At 41.6% G+C, this 20,168-nt stretch overlaps 1 protein-coding gene across 3 annotated transcripts in view; it reads left to right on the top strand.

The window, feature by feature from the left end:
- Positions 1-692: 692 nt before the first annotated feature.
- The window catches only part of RAD23B (RAD23 homolog B, nucleotide excision repair protein), a 37,112-nt gene continuing 17,636 nt past the window's right edge, over positions 693-20,168 (top strand). Inside the window, exons 1-5 of one of the 3 annotated variants that reach the window (XM_080636817.1) lie at positions 696-1,080; positions 1,988-2,093; positions 13,199-13,280; positions 15,865-15,944; positions 19,892-20,139. In XM_080636817.1, coding sequence (XP_080492943.1) covers positions 15,933-15,944; positions 19,892-20,139 — 260 coding nt within the window. In that variant the 5' untranslated portion in view covers positions 696-1,080; positions 1,988-2,093; positions 13,199-13,280; positions 15,865-15,932. Of the gene's footprint in view, positions 1,081-1,987; positions 2,094-9,072; positions 9,217-13,198; positions 13,281-15,864; positions 15,945-19,891; positions 20,140-20,168 lie in introns of those variants that run through there. The other 2 variants (XM_080636816.1, XM_080636818.1) reach the window with 2 other exon arrangements.

The following is a 20,168-nucleotide window of genomic DNA, read 5'->3' as shown; positions in this document are numbered from 1 at the left end:
AATACAGAAAAGATGACACAGACTTTAGGAAAAGCAGACAAACAGCTTATACACTCTAGTTAGAAAGCTTGGGATTACTATGGCAGAGAAAAAGTCTCAACTGTTGCAGTATGTGCACCATAATGCTTGTCATGACTTTGAAAAGACATTTTGCCTTCAACATGGTTTAGGTGTAACAGCATGCCGTTATCACCACCCTGGAGGAATGCTAACCTGGAGGGTTGCTTTGGTGACAGGCAGTCTTCCTTCTGATGAGGCAGCTGAGGTCTCTGCACATCGGTCATTGCTTCCCAAAATGGCACCCATGCTGCAGTAGCACACCGTCATGCCTCATCACCTTGGGGAGTGACTGAAAAGGAAATGTCCTGCACATCCACGGGCTGAATGAGCTCATACGAAATCCTATGTGTGTATATATACCAACACATTCACGACGACAACTCAAACTAGCTTCCCACAATCGCACACAAACTCTCTCGCCGGCACCGCGCCCTCACACCTCTCAGCTCGCACCACCTGCGCCTGCGCAATAGGACAGCTCCGGCCGCGCGGCTCCCCGCGCCTGCGCGTAACGAGGGCGCCGGGTGCCAGGCAGAGGAGTGGGCGTCGCGCAGGCGGGGAGGCCGCGGTCAGCCCAGCCTCCCGCGGGCTGCCGGCGGAGGAGCGGTGGTTCCGCGCAGGCGTACACCGTTGCCTTGTCGCGTGAGAGCGGGCACCCGCCACTCGGAGCCAGGGTAGTGGGGCCGAGCGTCTGCTCAATCCCGCCCGCCACTGCGCGGGAGCGTGACTGGCACCCGCGGCCGCGCGGCACAGGGCGAGCCGTTGCTCCGCCTCCTCCTCCACTTTCTCCTCCTCTTCCTCCTCCTCCTCGCCTTCCTCCCTCTTTCTCTTCGCTTCCTATATTAGCTTCTCATCTCCTCTCCCTCTTCGCTCCTCTCCTTCCGCTTACTCTTGCGTGCTTGGCCCCGTTGCGCTGTGGGGGACACGGGGGCAGGAGCGTGGCCTGCCGCCGCCATGCAGATCACACTGAAAACGCTGCAGCAGCAGACCTTCCGCATCGACATCGACCCCGAGCAGACGGTGCGGGCCCGCGCAGGAGCGGGAAGCGGGAGTGGGGTGTATGTGTTCCGTGCTCCGTCCCTTTCCGGCCTCGCTGCCTGCTCCTACGGGAGAGCGCCGCGGCTGAGGGCTGAGGGGGCTCTAGCCCTGGGCCGGGAAGGACGGGCCCTTCCTCTGGGGGATGGGCGGGCAGCGAGTGCGGGGGGAAGGGTGGACGGAGCCTCTGTGAGGGCCTGGGGCCGGGGTTGCGTGTTTGGGGATGTGGTGGAGGCCTGGGAGGAGTTTGGAGGTGCGGGTTGTGAGCTGCTCCGTGGGGACGGGGAGCGGGAAGCGTCACCGGAGGGATGTGGAGCGGGCCCGTTTCCGAGGGTCGCAGCCCGTCGTGGGGGTCCTGTTTTCCTTGGGGTGCAGAGGGGTCTCCTGCTGGGGGAGGGCGGTTCCTCCTAACTGGAGGAAAGGGGCTGTTGTGGCCCTACCCCCCGCGGGATGGGCTGACTGTCCTCGCTGGTTTCGAAAAGAACGCCTAGAAGGTGGAAAGGAAAGCAGCTGACGCTGTGCTGCGGAAGAGAGGCTCGAGAGGGCTATAGGAAGCTAAAGTTTTTCGTTTTGGGAATATACATGCCAACACCTATGGGTTAGCGGGCAATGGGGGAAAGTAATAATCTCTGCTAGTTTGTGTTGGGAGTGGGTCATGACCTCTTTGGTGAAGGGGGGATAGTGCAGCAGAAGGGAAAGTTGGTGGTAGCTCTCCACTGATTCCCATCTGGGCAGGAAACGTGGGGAGAGTTGTAGGGTGCTTCCCCACGCGAGTGTGTACCGGAGAGGAGATCGTGAGCACCCAGAATGCATCCCTGTATGCTTAGATAAGTGTACGCTGTGTTTGATGAAGGTGGTTGATTGCAGGGAGGCTTTTTTGCTTTGCCTACAGTGTGAGCCACGGTGATTAATCTGCACCTCCGAGGTGAGGGAGTGCATGTGAGATTCCACGAACCGCTTAGCATGAACGCAGGTGTCTCCTGCAGAGCAGGCATTTGGTGAGTGGTGAGGTTTGTAATAGTCTTACTCTCCCTTACTGACAGGTTGCAGTAACTGTGTATCTCTGTTATTACAAGACTGGGAGCAGGGAAAGGGCAGGTTTTGATTGCAGGTGAATGTTTTCTGTTGGCCGATAGGAGTCTGCTGAAAAATCCTGAGGGGGAAGTACAGAGTTCTGAGACAAGAAGGGCTTTAAGTGAGTTTGCAGGGCTGGAAGTTGCCTTGTCACTTGCCTGAGCACAGATGGTTGCCTCTGATAGCGAAGCCCAGGCATCCTTGTGGCCGCCTTCTGGAAGATTTGGGGACTTTGGCATCTGAAAGTGTGTCTGCAGCAGCCCTTCATGTGACATCTGGGCAATGAAGCTCTGAAAACCGTGGAACACTGCATCTGCTTTTATGAAGTTGTTGGTTTACTCTCTTTCATCTTAAGAAAAATAAAGGGTGGCAGTTAAACTTGGACTAAGAGTTGGCTTGGTTGACTAGTGTGGAAGAGAGAGGTGGCATGTCTACTTTAAGCAGATGTTGGAAACCTTCAAGAATTTAAGGTATTAGCCTACTTGTTCATGAGGATTAGGTCTCTTTCCATCTTTTTTCCTATTCTCAGTATTCAGTAAGGTCCTGAGAAATAAAGTCAAGGAGAGGACTTAAGGCATGTTGCCAGTCAAAACCCCCACCAGCTTATGAGACAGCAAAATGCACTAGCTAGGAGTTGGATTGTGGGAAATGAGACTGCACTCTCTGTTTGTAAATGTAGTTTCTACAGCAGCTCAGTAACTGAAATGAATTATTTTCATGAGCATAAGACTTCAGGTTTTAGCTAGGGATGGGTGGTGAAACAGAGGAAAGAGAAGGGGTAGGATTTGAGGAAATCTTTGTTTTAAAGTGAGAAGGGTGAATCCTTCATCTTGTTAGCTGTAAAGATGTGCAGGTGGGAAATGTATTCAACATTACCTACTTTTTAGAGAATCACAAAGGAGTTCTTATTGAAAGTGTTGAAAATCATGGAACTTAATGGCAAATAGTTTTGAGCCTTCAGTTAGAAACCAAATCCATTAAAATGGGAAAACGTTTCAAAATTTACTTGGTTAATCAAGTGTTTCACAAGTGTGTGTTTGAAAGTTCTCAATCTGATTTTGAAAAATACTAATTGTACTAAGTGCACTGGTTTCTTAGATTAATTTTCCAACACCTTGAAATGAATGAGTGCTGTGGAGGTAGGGAGAATTACTTCTACTCTTTGAAGTTTGTGTGTTTCTCTGCTAGAGGTAGGCTTGTTTACTTGGAATTGTGCCCTATACTGTGACAAGGCCAAAAATCATCTAGTTGTGATAGGCCCAGGAAACTTGTTGCTCAGAAAATGGATTCTCGTTCTCTAAAATTGATTTCTGGTTCTAGCAATTTCTCCCTGTAGTCTCAATTAAAAAAAAAAAAAAATCCAAAGAAACTTGAAATTGCAGTCAAGGTAGTATTTTGACAAGTGTTCATGTGCTTGTATCCGAAGGCTGTCGCTAATAGTAGGGGGTATTTAAACAAACCTTCCAGTGAGAATTTGAAGCAGCACACTTTATAGTAACTAGGCTTGTTAAAGCTTTTGCGCAGTTAGCTGACACCTTTTTTTCTTTTTTTCTTCTTAATCGGACAGCTGAATTTTTAAGTTCAAAATAGCTTCTCATAATGTGACTTTAGTTTTAGTTTAGTTGTGTTTTAAAGTATTGGCCAACTGAATATTTTAGCTGAATAAAAATTAGACTTGAAGCATGGAGTATTCTTGTTTATGAAAGTGCGAGGTGAAGACTGTCAAATATTTTGACTACCTAAAAAAGTTGAAAAGATTTTGCCTCAGACCCTATTATTTGAGAAGGCTACTAAATGCAGGAGTTTTTGTAGGCATGGCTGTGGTGTGGGTTTGTTGTGTTGTGGTTTTTTTTTTTTTTTTTTTTTTTGGGGGGGGGGTGGTGGTTTTTTTGTTTTTTGCCTTTTTTAACTTTTGGGGAAAACTTGTGGAGTGCATGGGAATTAATGTATTGATTTTGCTCCTTAAAGAGGTGGATTTACCCGTTGTAATCATTCTCATGTTCTGACCGGGGCAGTTCAGTACTTGAAAATTCAGATTTAACCAGGGTAAATTAAAGCATGTATTTATCTACACAAGCTACTTTTTATGTGGTTTTGACTGTGAGAGAATAAATATGTCAAGTGTTGTGTTAGAAGCAAGAAATAAGCTCTGTCTGAAACTGATTCAGACCTGTGTAGGTACATCTGTTGTCTGAGGTGACAGTGATGACGCTGTAGACTTAAAAATCTAGTGCTGCTGTTGTAGTTATCACTGTGTAGACATGAAATAGGCTTTTAAAAAATCTTAACAAACATTCTTTCATTTAAAAATGAAATGCCAGTTGAAAGTCTATTCTATTTCATTTTCAGCTTCCCTGTGCTGTTAACCTAAAACCCCAACGTCAAAGTGCAGAGCATTGCAAGGAATATTCAGGATGCCTTTTGGCCAGAGTCTCTATGGTGCATAATATGGGCTTTCATGTTTCACTGGTCTGCCACAATGTTTCAACACCCAGGAATTTCTGGCTTGTTTAACACCAAGTCAACAGGACAATTAGTTGTGGAAGTTTGCTCTTCCACAGAACTTTTGTATGTTCTGGTGCCTCTTTAACAAGTTTATGCTTTATTGCTGAACATGTCTGGGGATTTTTGGTTGCTGACGTTATGGCCCTTTGTTGGATTTTAGGTCTAGAAAGTTAGGCTAGATACTAACCAAATGTGTGAGAAGTGTGATCCAGCAAAAATGAAGCAGGATCCAATGGGTATGTAATAAGGAGAAAAGTGAGGTTTGGCGTATATTTAATTTTTCAAGGTAAAACAGGTATACTTCAGGGGAAAAAGAGATGCTACTTTTCATTTCTAAAAGACAATATCATAGCAAAGAATTTGTGTTTTCTGATTTGTAGGGGGTATAAAAACATTTTGGCTTTTTAACGAGAATGAGGTGGTGCGTGCAGTGGAAGTACTTTTCGATATGTCCAGGGGGGGTGTCTGATAAAATGACAAGCTGCTTCAGTTCTTTTCAGAGAGTGCAGTTCCAAATTTCTGAATTACTGCAGACTATTGTCTGGATGCACAGACTATGATTTATGAGTCTATAGGAAAGCTAATGCTATTTGTGAACCACAAACTCGTAGTAGTTACATCTGTGTCCTCAGGATATTGAGTGCTATACTAAAGTATCTAATAAAAAAGAAAAAAAAAGGAAATGTATATTGAAAGCCTATGTAATCTTAAAACATACCTTGCACCAATGCTTGTTCTGTCTGGGGCTAGGAAGGATGCATGGAAACAAATAATGGGGTGTTGTAGAAGATATTTATCATACTTTTTAGAGCTCTCCTGGTAAACTGTGGGCTTCTGTTGGAAAACCATCTCCTGGTATAGTAGCATTAGTAAAGAATAAGTTAACAATTCAATATAAAATTGAAAGAATTTTAAGTAAGTAAATAAGAAATTTATTTGTTTTTTCCTTGTGATATAAGAAGATATAAAAGCAGTAGATTTAGTTTTGGTAATTTTAGTTCTGCTGAATATATTATATTCAGTATATAGTATAGTGTATGTAGTATATATAGTATAGAGTATATAGTATATATATAGTATAGTGTATTTTTCAGAAGAATTAACTTCAGAAACAGCTCTGCAAGAGCCAGAAAATATTGTTGGGTGAAATGGTAAAATCTGACTTAGAGGCTTGTAACCTCTGAGAATGTAGGAACTTACACTTACGATCTCCTTTCTACATGTGTTTCAGTGTAGATTAATCCTGCAGCAGTTGCTAATTAGAGGATTGTTTTTGTAATTCCGAGAGTTCATAATCTTAATGGTTAGAGGCAAAGTGCGCCTATGATCCCGTGTAAGAATCTGGAGATAACTCTTCTAGGTTAAAGATGTTCTTCTCAGGTCCTGATATTTTTCTCCAATTCTCCTTTGATTTTACAGCAGGTATCTTTCTCATCTTCTAGAGGCAATGCTCTTGCATTTCTTAGGATTTTATTGTTGAGTGTATGTACTTGCACAGTCAGAGGAGGTGTGAATTTGAAGAGCATGTAGGTGCTGCTTGAGGTTTCATAGATGACTTTGCAAAAATTGTAGCTTTGGAGATTAGCAGAATGAGTTTTGGGGCACTTTTTTTTTTTTTACCCCCATTATTTTTATGCATTCTTTGCAGACCATAGCTTTCAAGTTATGTTCTCGGTAATCTGTGTTTATGTTATTAACTGTTGGGTTGTTGGTTTTTTGGTGGTTCCCCCCCCCGAGTGCTTTTCTTCAGTAGCCTTTTTTCCTGTTTCCTGGCTAGAGTTAGAATTTTCAAGCAAGGGAAATTGTTCAGTTGTTCTAATTCTTGGCTGAAGAAGGATAGGTTTTCACATATTTAGGAATATTTCCCTGAAATTTTAGTGAGTGTTCTAATGTAATTTCCAAAGAACTTTGTGGAGACTGACACATATTATTAAAAATTTAATAAAGGAAAGGTTAAAGTAGCATAAATTAGGGATAGAACTGATTTTATTCACATTAGAATAGGTTTTTACATGTTATCCATTTTTTCAAATGCATTGGCTGTGACCGTAATTTTACAACTATTTTATCTGGAATGTTCTCATCCAATTTAGCTGCCAGCGAGAAAAAGTAACCTTTGTACTTTTAATAATATGTCAATATTATATGTTGTATTTCTGAACAAGTCCAGTCTTCCCTAGACCATGATTACCAAGGTGGCCAGTAAACTGAGAAGTTAAGATGTACACGTTAGATGCGCTCACGGATAGCTCTGTACTTAATTGTGCCTTACATTTAATCTATTTTGCAGGAACGATAGGTAAGCAAACATGCCCATCCTTCATGTGGATAGCGAGTTGGAAGGTTTTCCTTTTGGAACTTACAGGGAGCGGACAGTACATGTTAATCAAAGAATACCACGAGCAGATAACCTTCCTATTTCAAGAGTACCGTTGCTGCCCTTGCCCATACAAGGGCATAGAATCGTAAAATAGGGTTGGAAAGGACCTTAAGATCATCTAGTTCCAACCTCCCTGCCATGGGCAGGGACACCTCACACTAAATCATGTCACCCAAGGCTCTGTCCCTTTTGAAGATTCTCATTGTCTTTCAGAAATACAGGAAAATACTTTCCTGCAAGGAAATTTATAGGGCTGTGTAAAGTTACAGGTCTGAAAGATACGGCTCCAATAGCTTCTTCTTCTACCAAAGTTTGTATCTTTGGTCACTGTTCCAGACAGGATGCTTGGATGGACTGAAACACTGAAACAAACCACTTTTTAATTTTGCAGGATATGATGAAGTGCTGCATGTCTTACCTAGGCTCTATAAGGGGCAGACAGGTAGCCTCAGCTGCTTTCTTCTGCGTGCTGCCCTACAGGGAGCACCAAATGAATGTGAAAAGGAGAGGGCTTGTGGCTGCTGTAAGCATCCTGAGTCAGAGTGTGGTTGCAAGGCTGTCTGGCCCTAGTTCCCTTTGTCTCTCTCATGCCTTGTGGGTTTGCATCAGAGTAATTTTAAGCTCAGGGAAAGAACCAAAGCTGGGGCTGAAGTCCTTATTGCTATACCCCCGCCATATCTCGGTGCCTGAGCTTTGCACCTTCTATTCCTAAGTGAAGGCTGTTAATACATATCTAAACAAAACTTGGTTTACCCCTCCAACTGGTTTGTCAGAATGCAGCATTGGGAAGGGTTTTTTTTAAATGTGTTTTTATAATTACTTAAAATGTCTTACAGTTTTGTTTGTACTCAAACCACTGTATTGCTTTTACACTTATAAATCAGTTTGTAGGGAATGATCCTTGTTCTAAAAATTGTCTGCTTAAAGGTACTGGATGGTTGTTTATGCTAATTAGCATGATCATGCATGACAGAGAAAGTAAGCTTTGCCCTTAAAACAAGCACTATAGTGGGTTCAGAGGGAACACTCAAGAGCTGTCAATAGCCATGTACTGATTGTAGTGAGGTGAAGGTCAGTCTCTTCTCCCACATACCAAGAGATGGGACAAGAGGCAGCGGCCTCAAGCTGCACCAGGGAAGGTTTAGGTTGGATATCAGGAAAAATTTCTTCCCTGAGAGGGTGCTCAGGCATTGGAGCAGGCTGCCCAGGGAAGTGGTGGAACCACCATCCCTGGAAGTGTTCAAAACACGTGGTTTAGTAGTGGCCTTGGCAGTGCTGGTGTAAAGGTTGGGCTTGATGATCTGAAAGGTCTTTTCCAACCTAGTTCATTCTATAATTCTATGGCTTCCTGTGTTTTTTAAAGGTACAGATAGCTGAGCTTTATTTACCTTGTTGCTAAAAGGTTTGCTTTAATCTATGTGTTCATGTGTTAGTACAGAGCTGCATGTATGCAGCTAAATGTAACTAAACTAAAGATAATTAAAGTCTATCTAAATGATGGAGCTTATAGACTATCTTTCAGTCACTATTTAGCATCAGAGAACTGACCCTAGTGTTCCTTTAGACAGGGGCTTAGATGAATTTTGAAATGCAGGGTAGAACTGTGCGGAGGCTAACTTTGAGATGGAAATTAATTTTGTTGCTCTTTAGGCAATGAATAAGAGCAAATACTAGACTGACGAGCTTCAGCTAGGTGTAGATGAGCTCTATTTTGGAGAGTAAATTAGAAAGGCAGAGGTAATTGCTCAGGAAGTAAATGTCAGGGCTAAATTTGGATTTGTACCTTGCCAATTCCAGACTATTTATCTTCCAGACAATGCAGCTGCTTTCTTTGTGTACAAACTTCAGCACAGTAAATGCAAGTAGCAAATACAGAAGTTTATGAATGCTTTATATTGTCTGTGAGGCTATTTTAAAATACTGGAGTAATTTTAAATGCATTGTTTAGTTGAGTAATCTTTTTCTTTTCCCCAGTCACTCACTAACCTTGTAAATCTGACTGGATTCAAAAATAGCTTCCTCTCCTATGGTCCTGCTCTCTTACTGTATCTCTTATGCCTTTGGAACCTGAAGTAGGGCAGCAGTCTGTTCATGCAACCGTCTAGGTGATCTCCTGGCTCAATATGAGTGTCCTGTTTAGGAAGACAGTATAAGAGATTACTGTAAGTATAAGTTTGTGCCAGCAAAATCTGCTTTTTATTATTTGTAGAAGTAGCTAGAATCAAACGTATTCTTGTAATTAAAGCTACTACAAAGCATTTAGTTACGAGCTAACTAGTTTCTTATCCTCTGGACGTTTCAATAGTAGGCACAATATATGCCATTAATCTGTTGCTGATCCTGGTGTTTGAATAAGGGTAGTAAAATGTGTTGCACTGGTCAGTTTGTTGCTTCATGCTTCATTAGCTGGTTTATTGTCTGCTACAGCTGCATCATCCTCACCTAACTGAACAATGTATAATGTGTGGTAAATATGCTTTCAAGGGCTGTGGGAGGAGATATTAACCTATTCATGGAGTTAGTCAGTAGAACCCCTGGGAAACTGCCCACAGGAACAAAGGAGCAGAACAGAGCTGGCAGATCTTTAAGGACACTTTCTATAGAGCACCAGAGCTCTCAGTCCCCAGTTCTAAGAAATCAGGAAAGGTAGGGGAAGGCAAGAAACTGGCATGGATGAGTGGAGACCTGCTCATCAAACTAAAAGGGTAAGAAGGAAATGCACAGGGAGTGAAAGCAAGGGCATGTATTCTGGGAAGAGTGTAAGGATGCTGCCTGGTTGTGCAGTAAAGGGGCCAGGAAGGCCAAGGCCTGACCGGAACTGAACTTGGCGTGGGACACAATAATAAGGGCTTTTATAGTTATGCCAGTCAGAAAACAAGGGGTAAAGAAAGTGTACCCCCCTGGATAAACACAGCTGGCAAACTGGTAACAACAGGTGAGAAGGTTGACGTACTAGGCAACTTTGCATGTTTTCATTGACTACTTCTCTTACTACACAAGCAAGTGGATAAAATAAACAGCAAGACAGGGAATGGGGGAAGAAAGTCGATCACACTGTAAGATCAGGCTTGTGACCACCAGAGGAAGCTGAACATAGGTAAGTCTATATAAGGGATTTGACAAGATGGATCCCAGAGTCATGAGGGAATTGTCTGATGTAGTTGCCAACCCACTCTCCATGATGAGAAGTCATGGAAGTCAGGCAGGGTCCCTGGTGACTGGAAGAAGGGAAATATTGCACCCACTTTTCAAAAGGGTAGAAATGAAGACCCTGGAAACTACTGACCTGTCAGCCTCACCCGTGTGCCTGGGAAGATCATGGAACAGATCCTTCTAGAGGCCATACTATGGCACATGGAGAACAGTGAAGTGATTTGAGACAGCCAATGTGGCTTCACTGTGGGCAAGTCCTGCTTGGCCAACCTAGTGGCCTCCTGTGATGAGATGGCTGTATCAGTGGACAGGGGAAGGGCTACAGGTGTCATCTGTCTGGACTTACGTAAAGCCTCTGACACAGTCCTCCAGAACATCGTTCTCTCTAAACTGGAGAGATACGGATTTGATGGGTAGATTGTTTCATTGGATAAGGAATTGGCTGGATGGTCAGTTGCATCCTGAGGGTAGTGATCGATGGCTCAGTGTCCAGATGGAGATCACTGACAAATGGTGCGTCTCTCAGGGGTCTGTGTTTTAACCCGTTCTGTTTAATATATTCATCAGTGACACAGTGAGTGGGATCATGTGCACCCTCCACGAGTTTGCAGATTGCACCAAGCTGAGTGTTTTGGTTTACACGCCTGAAGAGACTAGATGCCAACCAGAGAGAACCTCACAAGTCAGAGAAGCAGACCCTTGCAAACCTTGTAAGGTTCAACAGGGTCAAATACGAGGTCCTCTCCTGGGCAGTGCTCTCCTGAGAGCAGTCCCTCATAGCAACATGGGCTGGTGAGGAGGGGATTGAGAGCTGCCCCATGGAAAAGGACTTAGGGGTGCTGGTGGATCAGAAGCTGGACATGAGCCATCAGTGTGAGTTTCAAGCCCAGAAAACCAACTGTATCCTGGGCTGCATCCAAAGGAGCATGGCCAGTAGGTCAAGGGAGGTGATTCTGCCCCTCTGCTCTGGTGAGACCCTACCCGCAGTAGTATTATGTCCAGCTCTGAAGTCCTGAGTGCAGGAGAGGCAGGGACATATTGGAGATGGTCCAGATGAGGGCCACAAAAAATACCAGAAGAATGGAGCACTGCTTGATACCTTCTCTATGACCTAAGGAGACTGTTCAGTTTTGAGTGACTTCTGACCTTGAATGATAATTGAGGAGGAATTCACAAGTTAGATTTCTAGCTTGCAAGGAAATACTCATTTAACAAATCCAGGCGTAGAACAGACTTGCGTAAAGTAAGCACATGAGAGTGGTGATCAGCAAATTATTAAAATGAACAGTGGTTTGACTGCCTGATGACTTAGGGATGGCAGTAAGCTGCTATTAGTTTTGCTGTGGAAAAGCAGCTGACTGGGTGGAGACCATTTCTAAAGCTTTTAGCAGGTGCTGGGATTGTATGTGTAAGAGCATCCTTCCTCATCTGCTGGGGGGAAAAGAATGGGCTTCCTATTGGTGTAGTTCCATAGAGGGAAATTGTGTTGGGTTCTGTATCCTTGTGTGGCTAGTGATTTAATCACCTACATCAGGTGTAAGTTTACAGAAGAGGTTGATTCTGCCAGCCTCCTTTGCTGGGTCATAAAGCCTGGTAAAACAAACCTTTTTTTTTCTTGTGTACTGCTGAAAAGATGAAGCTCCATTGTGAGTGTAAAAAAAATTTGGTTTAACCCTTTTGGACCAAACATCCAAACTGAAAGCATTAGCCTGATGAAGAGACTGATAAAGAAACGTGGGAAAATACCTGAGAGGGAGAAGTAACGAGACCGATAAAGGAAAAGGTAACATAAAGGTTTAAGGTATCATGAACAGAAGAATAAAGTGAAAACAGGAAGCATGACTTAAATGTGGATAACAGATTTTAATTATGCTGAGAATCACAAAGCTCCACTTCTCAGTAAATATTTACCACTTTGCACCTGAAGATACTGTTCCAGTGTATTTACTACTCAAGCAACCCTAATAGTGAGCTACAGCTTTAAAAATTAACAAAAATGGTAATACTAAGGTTGCCTGTGGCACAAGTAGTTGTCAGTCTGATTATAGCTAGGTATATGCATCTCGATTGCGGTGTTTCATGAAAAAAGCTTATGAATATTCAGGAGAAAAAAATTCAGAAAATTGAGTTATTTTGTAGTAATAAGTTTATAACAAATTGCTTTTGTTTGTTCTACATATATTTGGAGCATGTGTCAGGAATATTTAATGTTTGTGTACAGGCAGCTTGTCTTAAACTATGATTTCAAATGTATCGATACAGAAATGCTTCTAAAGGAACATCCTTTATCTTCTCAGGATAGCATTATGCAGCCATTCTATAGAATATGGGCATTCTGATACACAGTGTCATTTGAGCTATTCTGTGTGGTGTTCTAAAGTGTTGACTATGGCAGAGATCTGTATAAGCAGGTAAATAAGACAAAACACTTTCATGTGAAAGCTTAAAATTGCTATGCAGAGCTCCAGAGGGGAAAGAGTTGAAAACAACTTACAGAATATTAACAACTTGACAGCTTGCACAAGTCTGCATATCAAGGCTTCAAGTCATTTCAGTGAATGAAATTGAATGTCGTGGTGACCTTATCGTAAAAACACATTCTCTGAAGAGTCATTATGGTGAAGAAAGCAGTGAGCTGTATATAGCATCTGTACCACCCTGAGTTCAGAGAAATAACAGGGAGGGGAAATGGGTCAAAAGCATTTTTGCCCAATTTCTCATTTTTTTCACTGTATTTTAAACTAGTATATAGACCTCTCATGGAGAAATTACTTACAGTTTGGTTAAGCATGAGGCACTGTTTGAGAAGGGAACGCATTGTTGTTCAAGAGATTAAAGTGGTGTATTTGAAGAATGATGTACTTGACATGAGATATGACTGAAAACAACCTTTCAGGATTTACAACTTGGAACAAAATGTACATAAACAGGTTTGTATTATGAAACTTTTCTTTTTTCCCCCCCCCCATTAAGAATGTTTCTTTTATTCAGGTGAAGGAACTGAAAGAGAAGATTGAGTCAGAAAGGGGGAAAGATGCTTTTCCAGTAGCTGGCCAGAAACTGATTTATGCAGGTAATGGATATTCTGAAGATACTGTATATGAATTTATGTTGTTTTTTATGTTATTGCTTGATTTTGATGTGAATATTAAGTCTTCCAAAGATTGTAAGTACTGAAATGCAAACAGGCTAAAAAACAAAAAAGCCCCAGAAAAAGAAACCAACAACAAATCTGTTGTCAAAGGGAACTCTTAATTTTGAATGAGAATTGTTCAGGTTTTAATACATGGTGTTTGTTTTTATCTTTGCTCTTGCAGCATGATATGCTAGCAGCTTTAGTGCTCGATGAGGTGTGCTTAGTGAAGTGGAAATAGCTTTTGTTACAAGAAATTGGTATTTAAGCAGATTACATCTGATGTTCTGGGTTAACTGTCTTTTGTACAGTTTATGCTGTGTATAGCTGAAGCATTCATGCTATACCTCAGAATTAATAATCTTACTTCTTTTGTATTAACAAAAGAAACCCACCACCAAACATTTGGTATACTAAGGTACTTTCAATACTTTGAAGCTGTGTCACTAAAAAACAGGCTAATGTTAAAGACACAAAGTTACTTTATTTGAGCTAACATAGTCCTAATATTTTTAGGCAGGGTTTTTTTGTTTTTTTGTTTTGTTTTTTTTTTTTAACTGTTCTCTGCCTGGCTAGTGCATTCTGGCACTCATACATAGTCGCAGGGTTTTTTGTTCTTACTTCATGTCAGAGCTTAAAGTTCTATTCCAGTACCCCCTCTAGTGCTTTTTCCTCTCAAATTGTGCTTGAAAGAAGTTTTGGTGGTTTTTTTACTTCTTCAGTGTACTGCTTTGTAAACAGCATTGATTTTCCATTTCTATGAAGCTAAAGCCACTGATCACAATAGAAAGATGCTAATGGAAGAGAAGTTGGAGTCTCTCTGTGTTTGTACGGACTCTTTAGGACTATGTTTCTTAGCAAGTTTTATGTCCCATATGCTTCAGTGAAGGGAATGTACGTCAAGAACAGGAAGGTAAAAGTCATGTATAAAAACAAATATGAACAAGGCGAAGACCTTGTGCAATATGTATAATTGCATGATGCTCTTAATATGACATTTCTGTGATTAATAAAAACAAGGGTTGCATATGATCATACAATGTGGTATTTTTAGAAGCCTGAATTTATCTTCAGCATTGCATAATCCTCACAAACATTAGGAAATAAGATTCAGAATCGAAGACTATACAAAAAATGATTCTGTGTTTTGTTTTTTTGTTTGTTTCTTGGACAAGAGATATGACAAAGGTGCATTGATGACATTTTTACTTTGATTAAAATGAGCTTTAGAATTTTTATAGTTTGGTAAAGGAAAATAATATCCCAGCTAAATGTAAAAATATAAAAGCATACCATTTGTTATTAAAAAATGCTTGCATTTTTTTTATGAAGTTAATGAGAGGTGGGATAGATCTGTTGTGTTGTCTTTACTAGGATAAAGTTTAGAAACCCTGTGAGTGGTGTGTCCTGAAAGTGTAGGATGTTTGCATATATACATTGTGCAGGCTCCTTCCCCAACGTGTCTGTAAACGTGAAAATTGTAAGAAAGCCTCTGTAGGTTCTGAGTCAGATGCTGCACCATCTGCTGCAGGTATTACTACTGCTACAGTATATAGAATATGTTCAGTATTTGACCTGCAAGACTGGTGGAACCAGTAGAGTAAGACAGTGGCACCTCATCTGTTTTCAAAGTGTCATAATGTGCTTATGTTGCTTGATTTCTTTGCAATTATCAGGATAAGATTGTATCCTGCTATACACAGTTAAGTGGTGTGTTCCACTAGCACTGAGAGTAGTTATGAAAATTCTCCTTTTGAAATGGGGAAGTGATGCGAAATACACGTAGTGTTCTGATTTGTGGTACTGCCTCTAGATCAGCTTATGTTAAAAAAGAAGTCTGTGGTTTAATGTGTTTCTCAGTTCTTCTAAGTGTGAGGCAAATCTACTTCACCACAGGACTATCTCTGAGTATGAAGCTTCAAAAGTTTTTTTTCTGATTTTTTTTTTTTTTTAACCCCCACCTGTCAAGGTGGCAGGATATGGAATGGTCCTCACTTTTTCTAAAGCTTTAGCCTTCTTTTAAATTGTTAAAGCTGCAAAGTCATAAATATATGCAAATAAACTTAGTCTGTGACAGACCCGGGGAACTGTAAATAGTTTACTGCGTCTGAACAGCAAACAAAGCAGAAAGGAGCTTTCTTCCTGTGTCTAGAGTGTGTAAGCAGTCATAAATTACTTAGTTAAGATTATTTGATGCTGAAACTTTTTGTCTACATTACTTGTATCTGTGTTAAAGGTCCAATAAATCTTTTGCTACATATTTAATGCTTCTCTTTTGAATTATTTGAAGCATCTTCAACAGTTGGAGCAACAGCCTTCAAGCTAACTAGTCCTGTGGACAGCATAGGAGGAAAATTATGGCAGCTCTACTGCCAAAGCTTAATACTTAAACCACTTTTTGTAAGGTTATTAATCTGCATAAAATGTGTTTCTTATGGGCTTTTGTTTGAACTTTGTGAAGGAGTCTCGATCATGTAATGACTTGTTTAATAACTTCTTAATTTATATTTGTTTAATTTGCCAGGTAAAATCCTTAATGATGATACTGCTCTTAAGGAATACAAAATAGATGAGAAGAACTTTGTGGTTGTTATGGTGACAAAAGTGAGTAATTATTTTTGAAAAAGCAGTTGCACTATTTTTCTTTTAATTGTGATGACTGATTGTATGTGTTTATCCTTAAAACAAGTCGAGTTTGATTATGTGAAAGTTTTTGTCAACAGTGAAAATAAATGCTTATGTGAATAGATATGAAATATTACTTCAAAGTTCTAGCTTGCCTGTGCTGATTGTTATTTTTGTTCTGTGCTGAATATTTACATTGAAGACAAAATTTGTCAGTGGGTAATTTTGTTTTTTCTTTATTATCTTTCTATTATTTTTCCTGTGATATTATTAAAAGGAAAAAGGGAACGTTTATTACTAAATTCTCTTTCAGTCTTGCCATGTTGCTTCTCAAAACTCATGGCTGTTTCTTTTGCCAAACTCAACAGCTTAAACCAGTAAAGAAAGGATACCTATGCCAATCAACAAATCTATGAGTTTTGAATGACTGCAATGGCAGAGTCATGTGGCGTGTATTTGAAGTATCTCCTCTTACCCACTTGCGAGATTGCTTCTGGGAATCAAGCCACTGATTTTCTAGGCACTTCAGACCTTTGGGATCTGAATAAAACTGACTTCATCTCTGTCATGAGATAAGTTAATTCTAGAGTTAGAAGTCCTCCTGTTAAAGAAAACAATATTTCAGTTGCCCTTCATTTCTATTTGGTTTGGCTCATTAGATTCTCTGTTTGAATTTAACTGTTATTGCTGTCTTCCTGAAGAAACAGTGTTTTAGTTTATGGGTTGTGTGAAGAAGAGGCATTTATCAGTATAAGGAAAGAGGTGCAGATGGGATTTCAGAGTACAGCTGGCATTTTGGTTGCAGCAGAGGAGACACAGATCTCCTTGAAGACCTGTTAAATGCAGTACCTTATATTAAAAAGGACCTGTGTTTTGGAGTTGGGCATTTCTTCAGTATTAAAGTCTTTTTGCTAAGTCTTTTGACCTCAGTTTTCCTTTGGTTCTTTTCTGGATAAGACATGTCACGTAAGCTCAACCACTAACTTTGTTTGATGCTCAGACACGTTTCAGTGTTTTTCTTTGAATGCTTCTTAAAATGCTCTTTATTTTTCCTGTCATGTTGGAAGCCATTCGCTCTCAACCTCTCCTTTCCTTTAGACAAAAGGAGGAAATGTATCTTTCTTAGTTTAAGCAAACATTATCTGAAATTGATTCACCTTGCGTAAGTAGTTGTGTTTTGTTAAAGTTCAGCTATTTCTCTTGATAAGGCAGAGATGGGGTCAGTCTTGTCATTCAAGGATAGTCATAGGACACAGCTTTCAAGAACATAATCCTTTACTTTAGCTGAAAGTTACATGCATTCTGAAAAGTATAATTTCTATATAATAGGATTAATACTGCACCCAAGCAAAACTCATTTTTCCAATAGAGATGTGAAGATTGAGTCACAATTATATGCTAGTATTAACCACTCTAAATTTATTGCTGTAGATTTGGTAGTCCTTGATTCTGCTTGATTTTTGGTGCTCACTACAGAACTCCAGTATGTGTAATGTTATTTATCACATAACACCAGCTTGGAAGGGACCTCAAGGATTATCTGGTGCAGCCTTTCTTGGGAAAGCATGATCTAGACTAGGTGTCCCTGCACCCTGTCCAGCCAAATCTGAAAAGTGTCCAATACGGGGGAATCCACCACTTCACTGGGGAGGTAATTCCAATGGCTGATTTTACTCATGAAAATGTCCTGTCAGAATCTCCTGGGAGTAACCTCTGCCCATTACCCCTCTTTTTTTCCATGTGACTCCTTGTAAGAAGGGAATATCCATCTTCTTTGTGGCCACTCTTTAAACACTGGAACATGATGATGAGGTCTCCCCTGAGGCTTGTTTTTGCTGTGCTGAACAAACACATTTCTCTCAGCCTTTACTCACGCAGCAGGCTGCCTAGTCCTTCGATCATGTTTGGGGCATTTCTCTGGACCCTGTCCAGCCCATCCACATCTTTTTGTATAGCAGGGACCAGAACAAAACAGTATTGCAGTTGAGGCCTGACAAGCACCGAGTGGAGTGGGGTAATGATGTCTTTAATCCCTGTTGGCTTTCTTTGCCACAGGTATACACTGTTAACTCACATTGAACTTATCCATCAGGACCAACCCTCAGTTCCTTTTCCAGAGACCTGTTCTCCAGCTGGGTAGATCCAAGCCTGTGCTGCACTCATGAATTATGTTGTCCTAGATGCAAGACTTTACACTTGTCCTTGATGGACTTCATAGGGTTCTTTCTGCCCCACTCTTCCAGCCTATCCAGGTCATTCTGCAGGGTGGCTTTCCCTTCCTAAGTGTTCACTTCCCCACTCAGTTTGGTATGGTCAGTAAACATGGTCAGGGTACACTTGATCCTATCTTCCAGATAATTTATGAGATACTAAACAGCATTGGGCCCAACACTGATCACTAGGGGACCCATTTATGTAGTGCTTTGAATATAAGGAGTGCATAAGTAAAACTTGTTGCAGGTTAAGTTTAAATTGTTTAGCATCTCATTTTCTAGCAAATAGGATTGTAGAATCATAGAACACTTAGGGTTGGAAAGGACCTTAGGATCATCTAGTTCCAGCTCCCCTGCCATGGGCAGGGACACCTCTCAGTAAACCATGTCACCTAAGGCTTGATCCAACCTGGCCTTGAACACCGCCAAGGATGGAGCATTCACAACTTCCTTGGGCAACCCATTCCAGTGCCTCACCACCCTTATAGGAAAGAACTTCCTCCTTATATCCAATCTAAACTTCCCCTGTTTAAGTTTGAACCCGTTACCCCTTGTCCTGTCACTACAGTCCCTGATGAAGAGTCCATCCCCAGCATCTCTATAGCCCTCCTTCAGATACTGGAAGGCTGCTCTGAGGTCTCCACACAGCCTTCTCTTCTCCAGGCTGAACAGCCCCAACTTTCCCAGCCTATCTTCATATGGGAGGTGCTTCAGTCCCCTGATCATCCTTGTGGCCCTCCTCTGGACTTGTTCCAACAGTTCCATGTCCTTTTTATGTTGAAGACACCAGAACTGCACACAATACTCCAAGTGAGGTCTCACGAGAACAGAGTAGAGGGGCAGGATCACCTCCTTCGACCTGCTGGTCACGCTCCTTTTGATGCAGCCCAGGATACAGTTGGCTTTCTGGGCTGCGAGCACACACTGAAGCCGGCTCATGTTCATTTTCTCATCGACCAACACCCCCAAGTCCTTCTCTGCAGGGCTGCTCTGAATCTCTTCTCTGCCCAACCTGTAGCTGTGCCTGGGATTGCTCTGACCCAGGTGTAGGACCTTGCACTTGGCATGGTTAAACTTCATAAGGTTGGCATCAGCCCACCTCACAAGTGTGTTGAGTTCCCTCTGGATGGCATTCCTTCCCTCCAGTGTATCAACTGAACCACACAGCTTGGTGTCATTGGCAAACTTGCTGAGGGCGCACTCAATCCCACTGTCCATGTCACTGACAAAGATGTTGAACAAGGCCGGTCCCTACACCCATCCAGATAGCATTCATGATGAAATGTGATTTGTGACTTTAGCACTTTTTTCCAAATTTGAGTGGTGAGAAAACCTTATGCTTGTTATACTTGTCAGATGTCTTTTTGACAGCCATTTTAGTTTCTTCTGAAAAACGTGCTTTTGTAAAACACAAGATTGTTTTCACATTTAAAATATTGAAGTCTGTAAATATTTAGTCTTAACTTTGCATTTCATGCTCAAATAGTGTGGCTGTGTAGGTGTATAATTAAGTACTTTACTGACACTGTCAGTCACCTGTTTAAACACAGTGATATGTTATAGACGTAATATTTTCGATGTTTCAATGTTATGCTGGATGTTGAGGCAGCAGTGTCAAATACAAATGGTCTTAACAGAACTTAATTGATACGTTGACTATAGAAAGCATGAGTTTAGGAGCTTTGTGCTCTGAATTCTGTTGTCCTCCTGTAGGCCAAAGCAGCAACTGGAGCGACTCAGCAGTCGAATGCTACTACTGCTACTAGCTCAATGACTGCAGCTCCCACACCAGTCACTGCACCACTCCCTGATGCTGCCCCTGTACCAGCTCCTGTTCCTCTACCACCAGCACCAGATGTAGTTGCCTGTGAATCAGAACCTGTGAGTGATCCTAAAGAAGAGAAGCTAGCAGAAGAACTACCTGAGGCACCAGCTGCTGTCAGTCCCTCGTCAACTGACAGGTACAAATGAGACTCCAAAAATGCTTTCC

The sequence above is a fragment of the Psittacula echo genome (genome assembly GCF_963264785.1).
Source record: "Psittacula echo genome assembly, chromosome: Z".
Classification (NCBI taxonomy): Eukaryota; Metazoa; Chordata; class Aves; order Psittaciformes; family Psittacidae; genus Psittacula; species Psittacula echo.
Note: the sequence above shows the minus strand (reverse complement) of the source record. Positions and strands in the feature narration are given on the sequence as shown.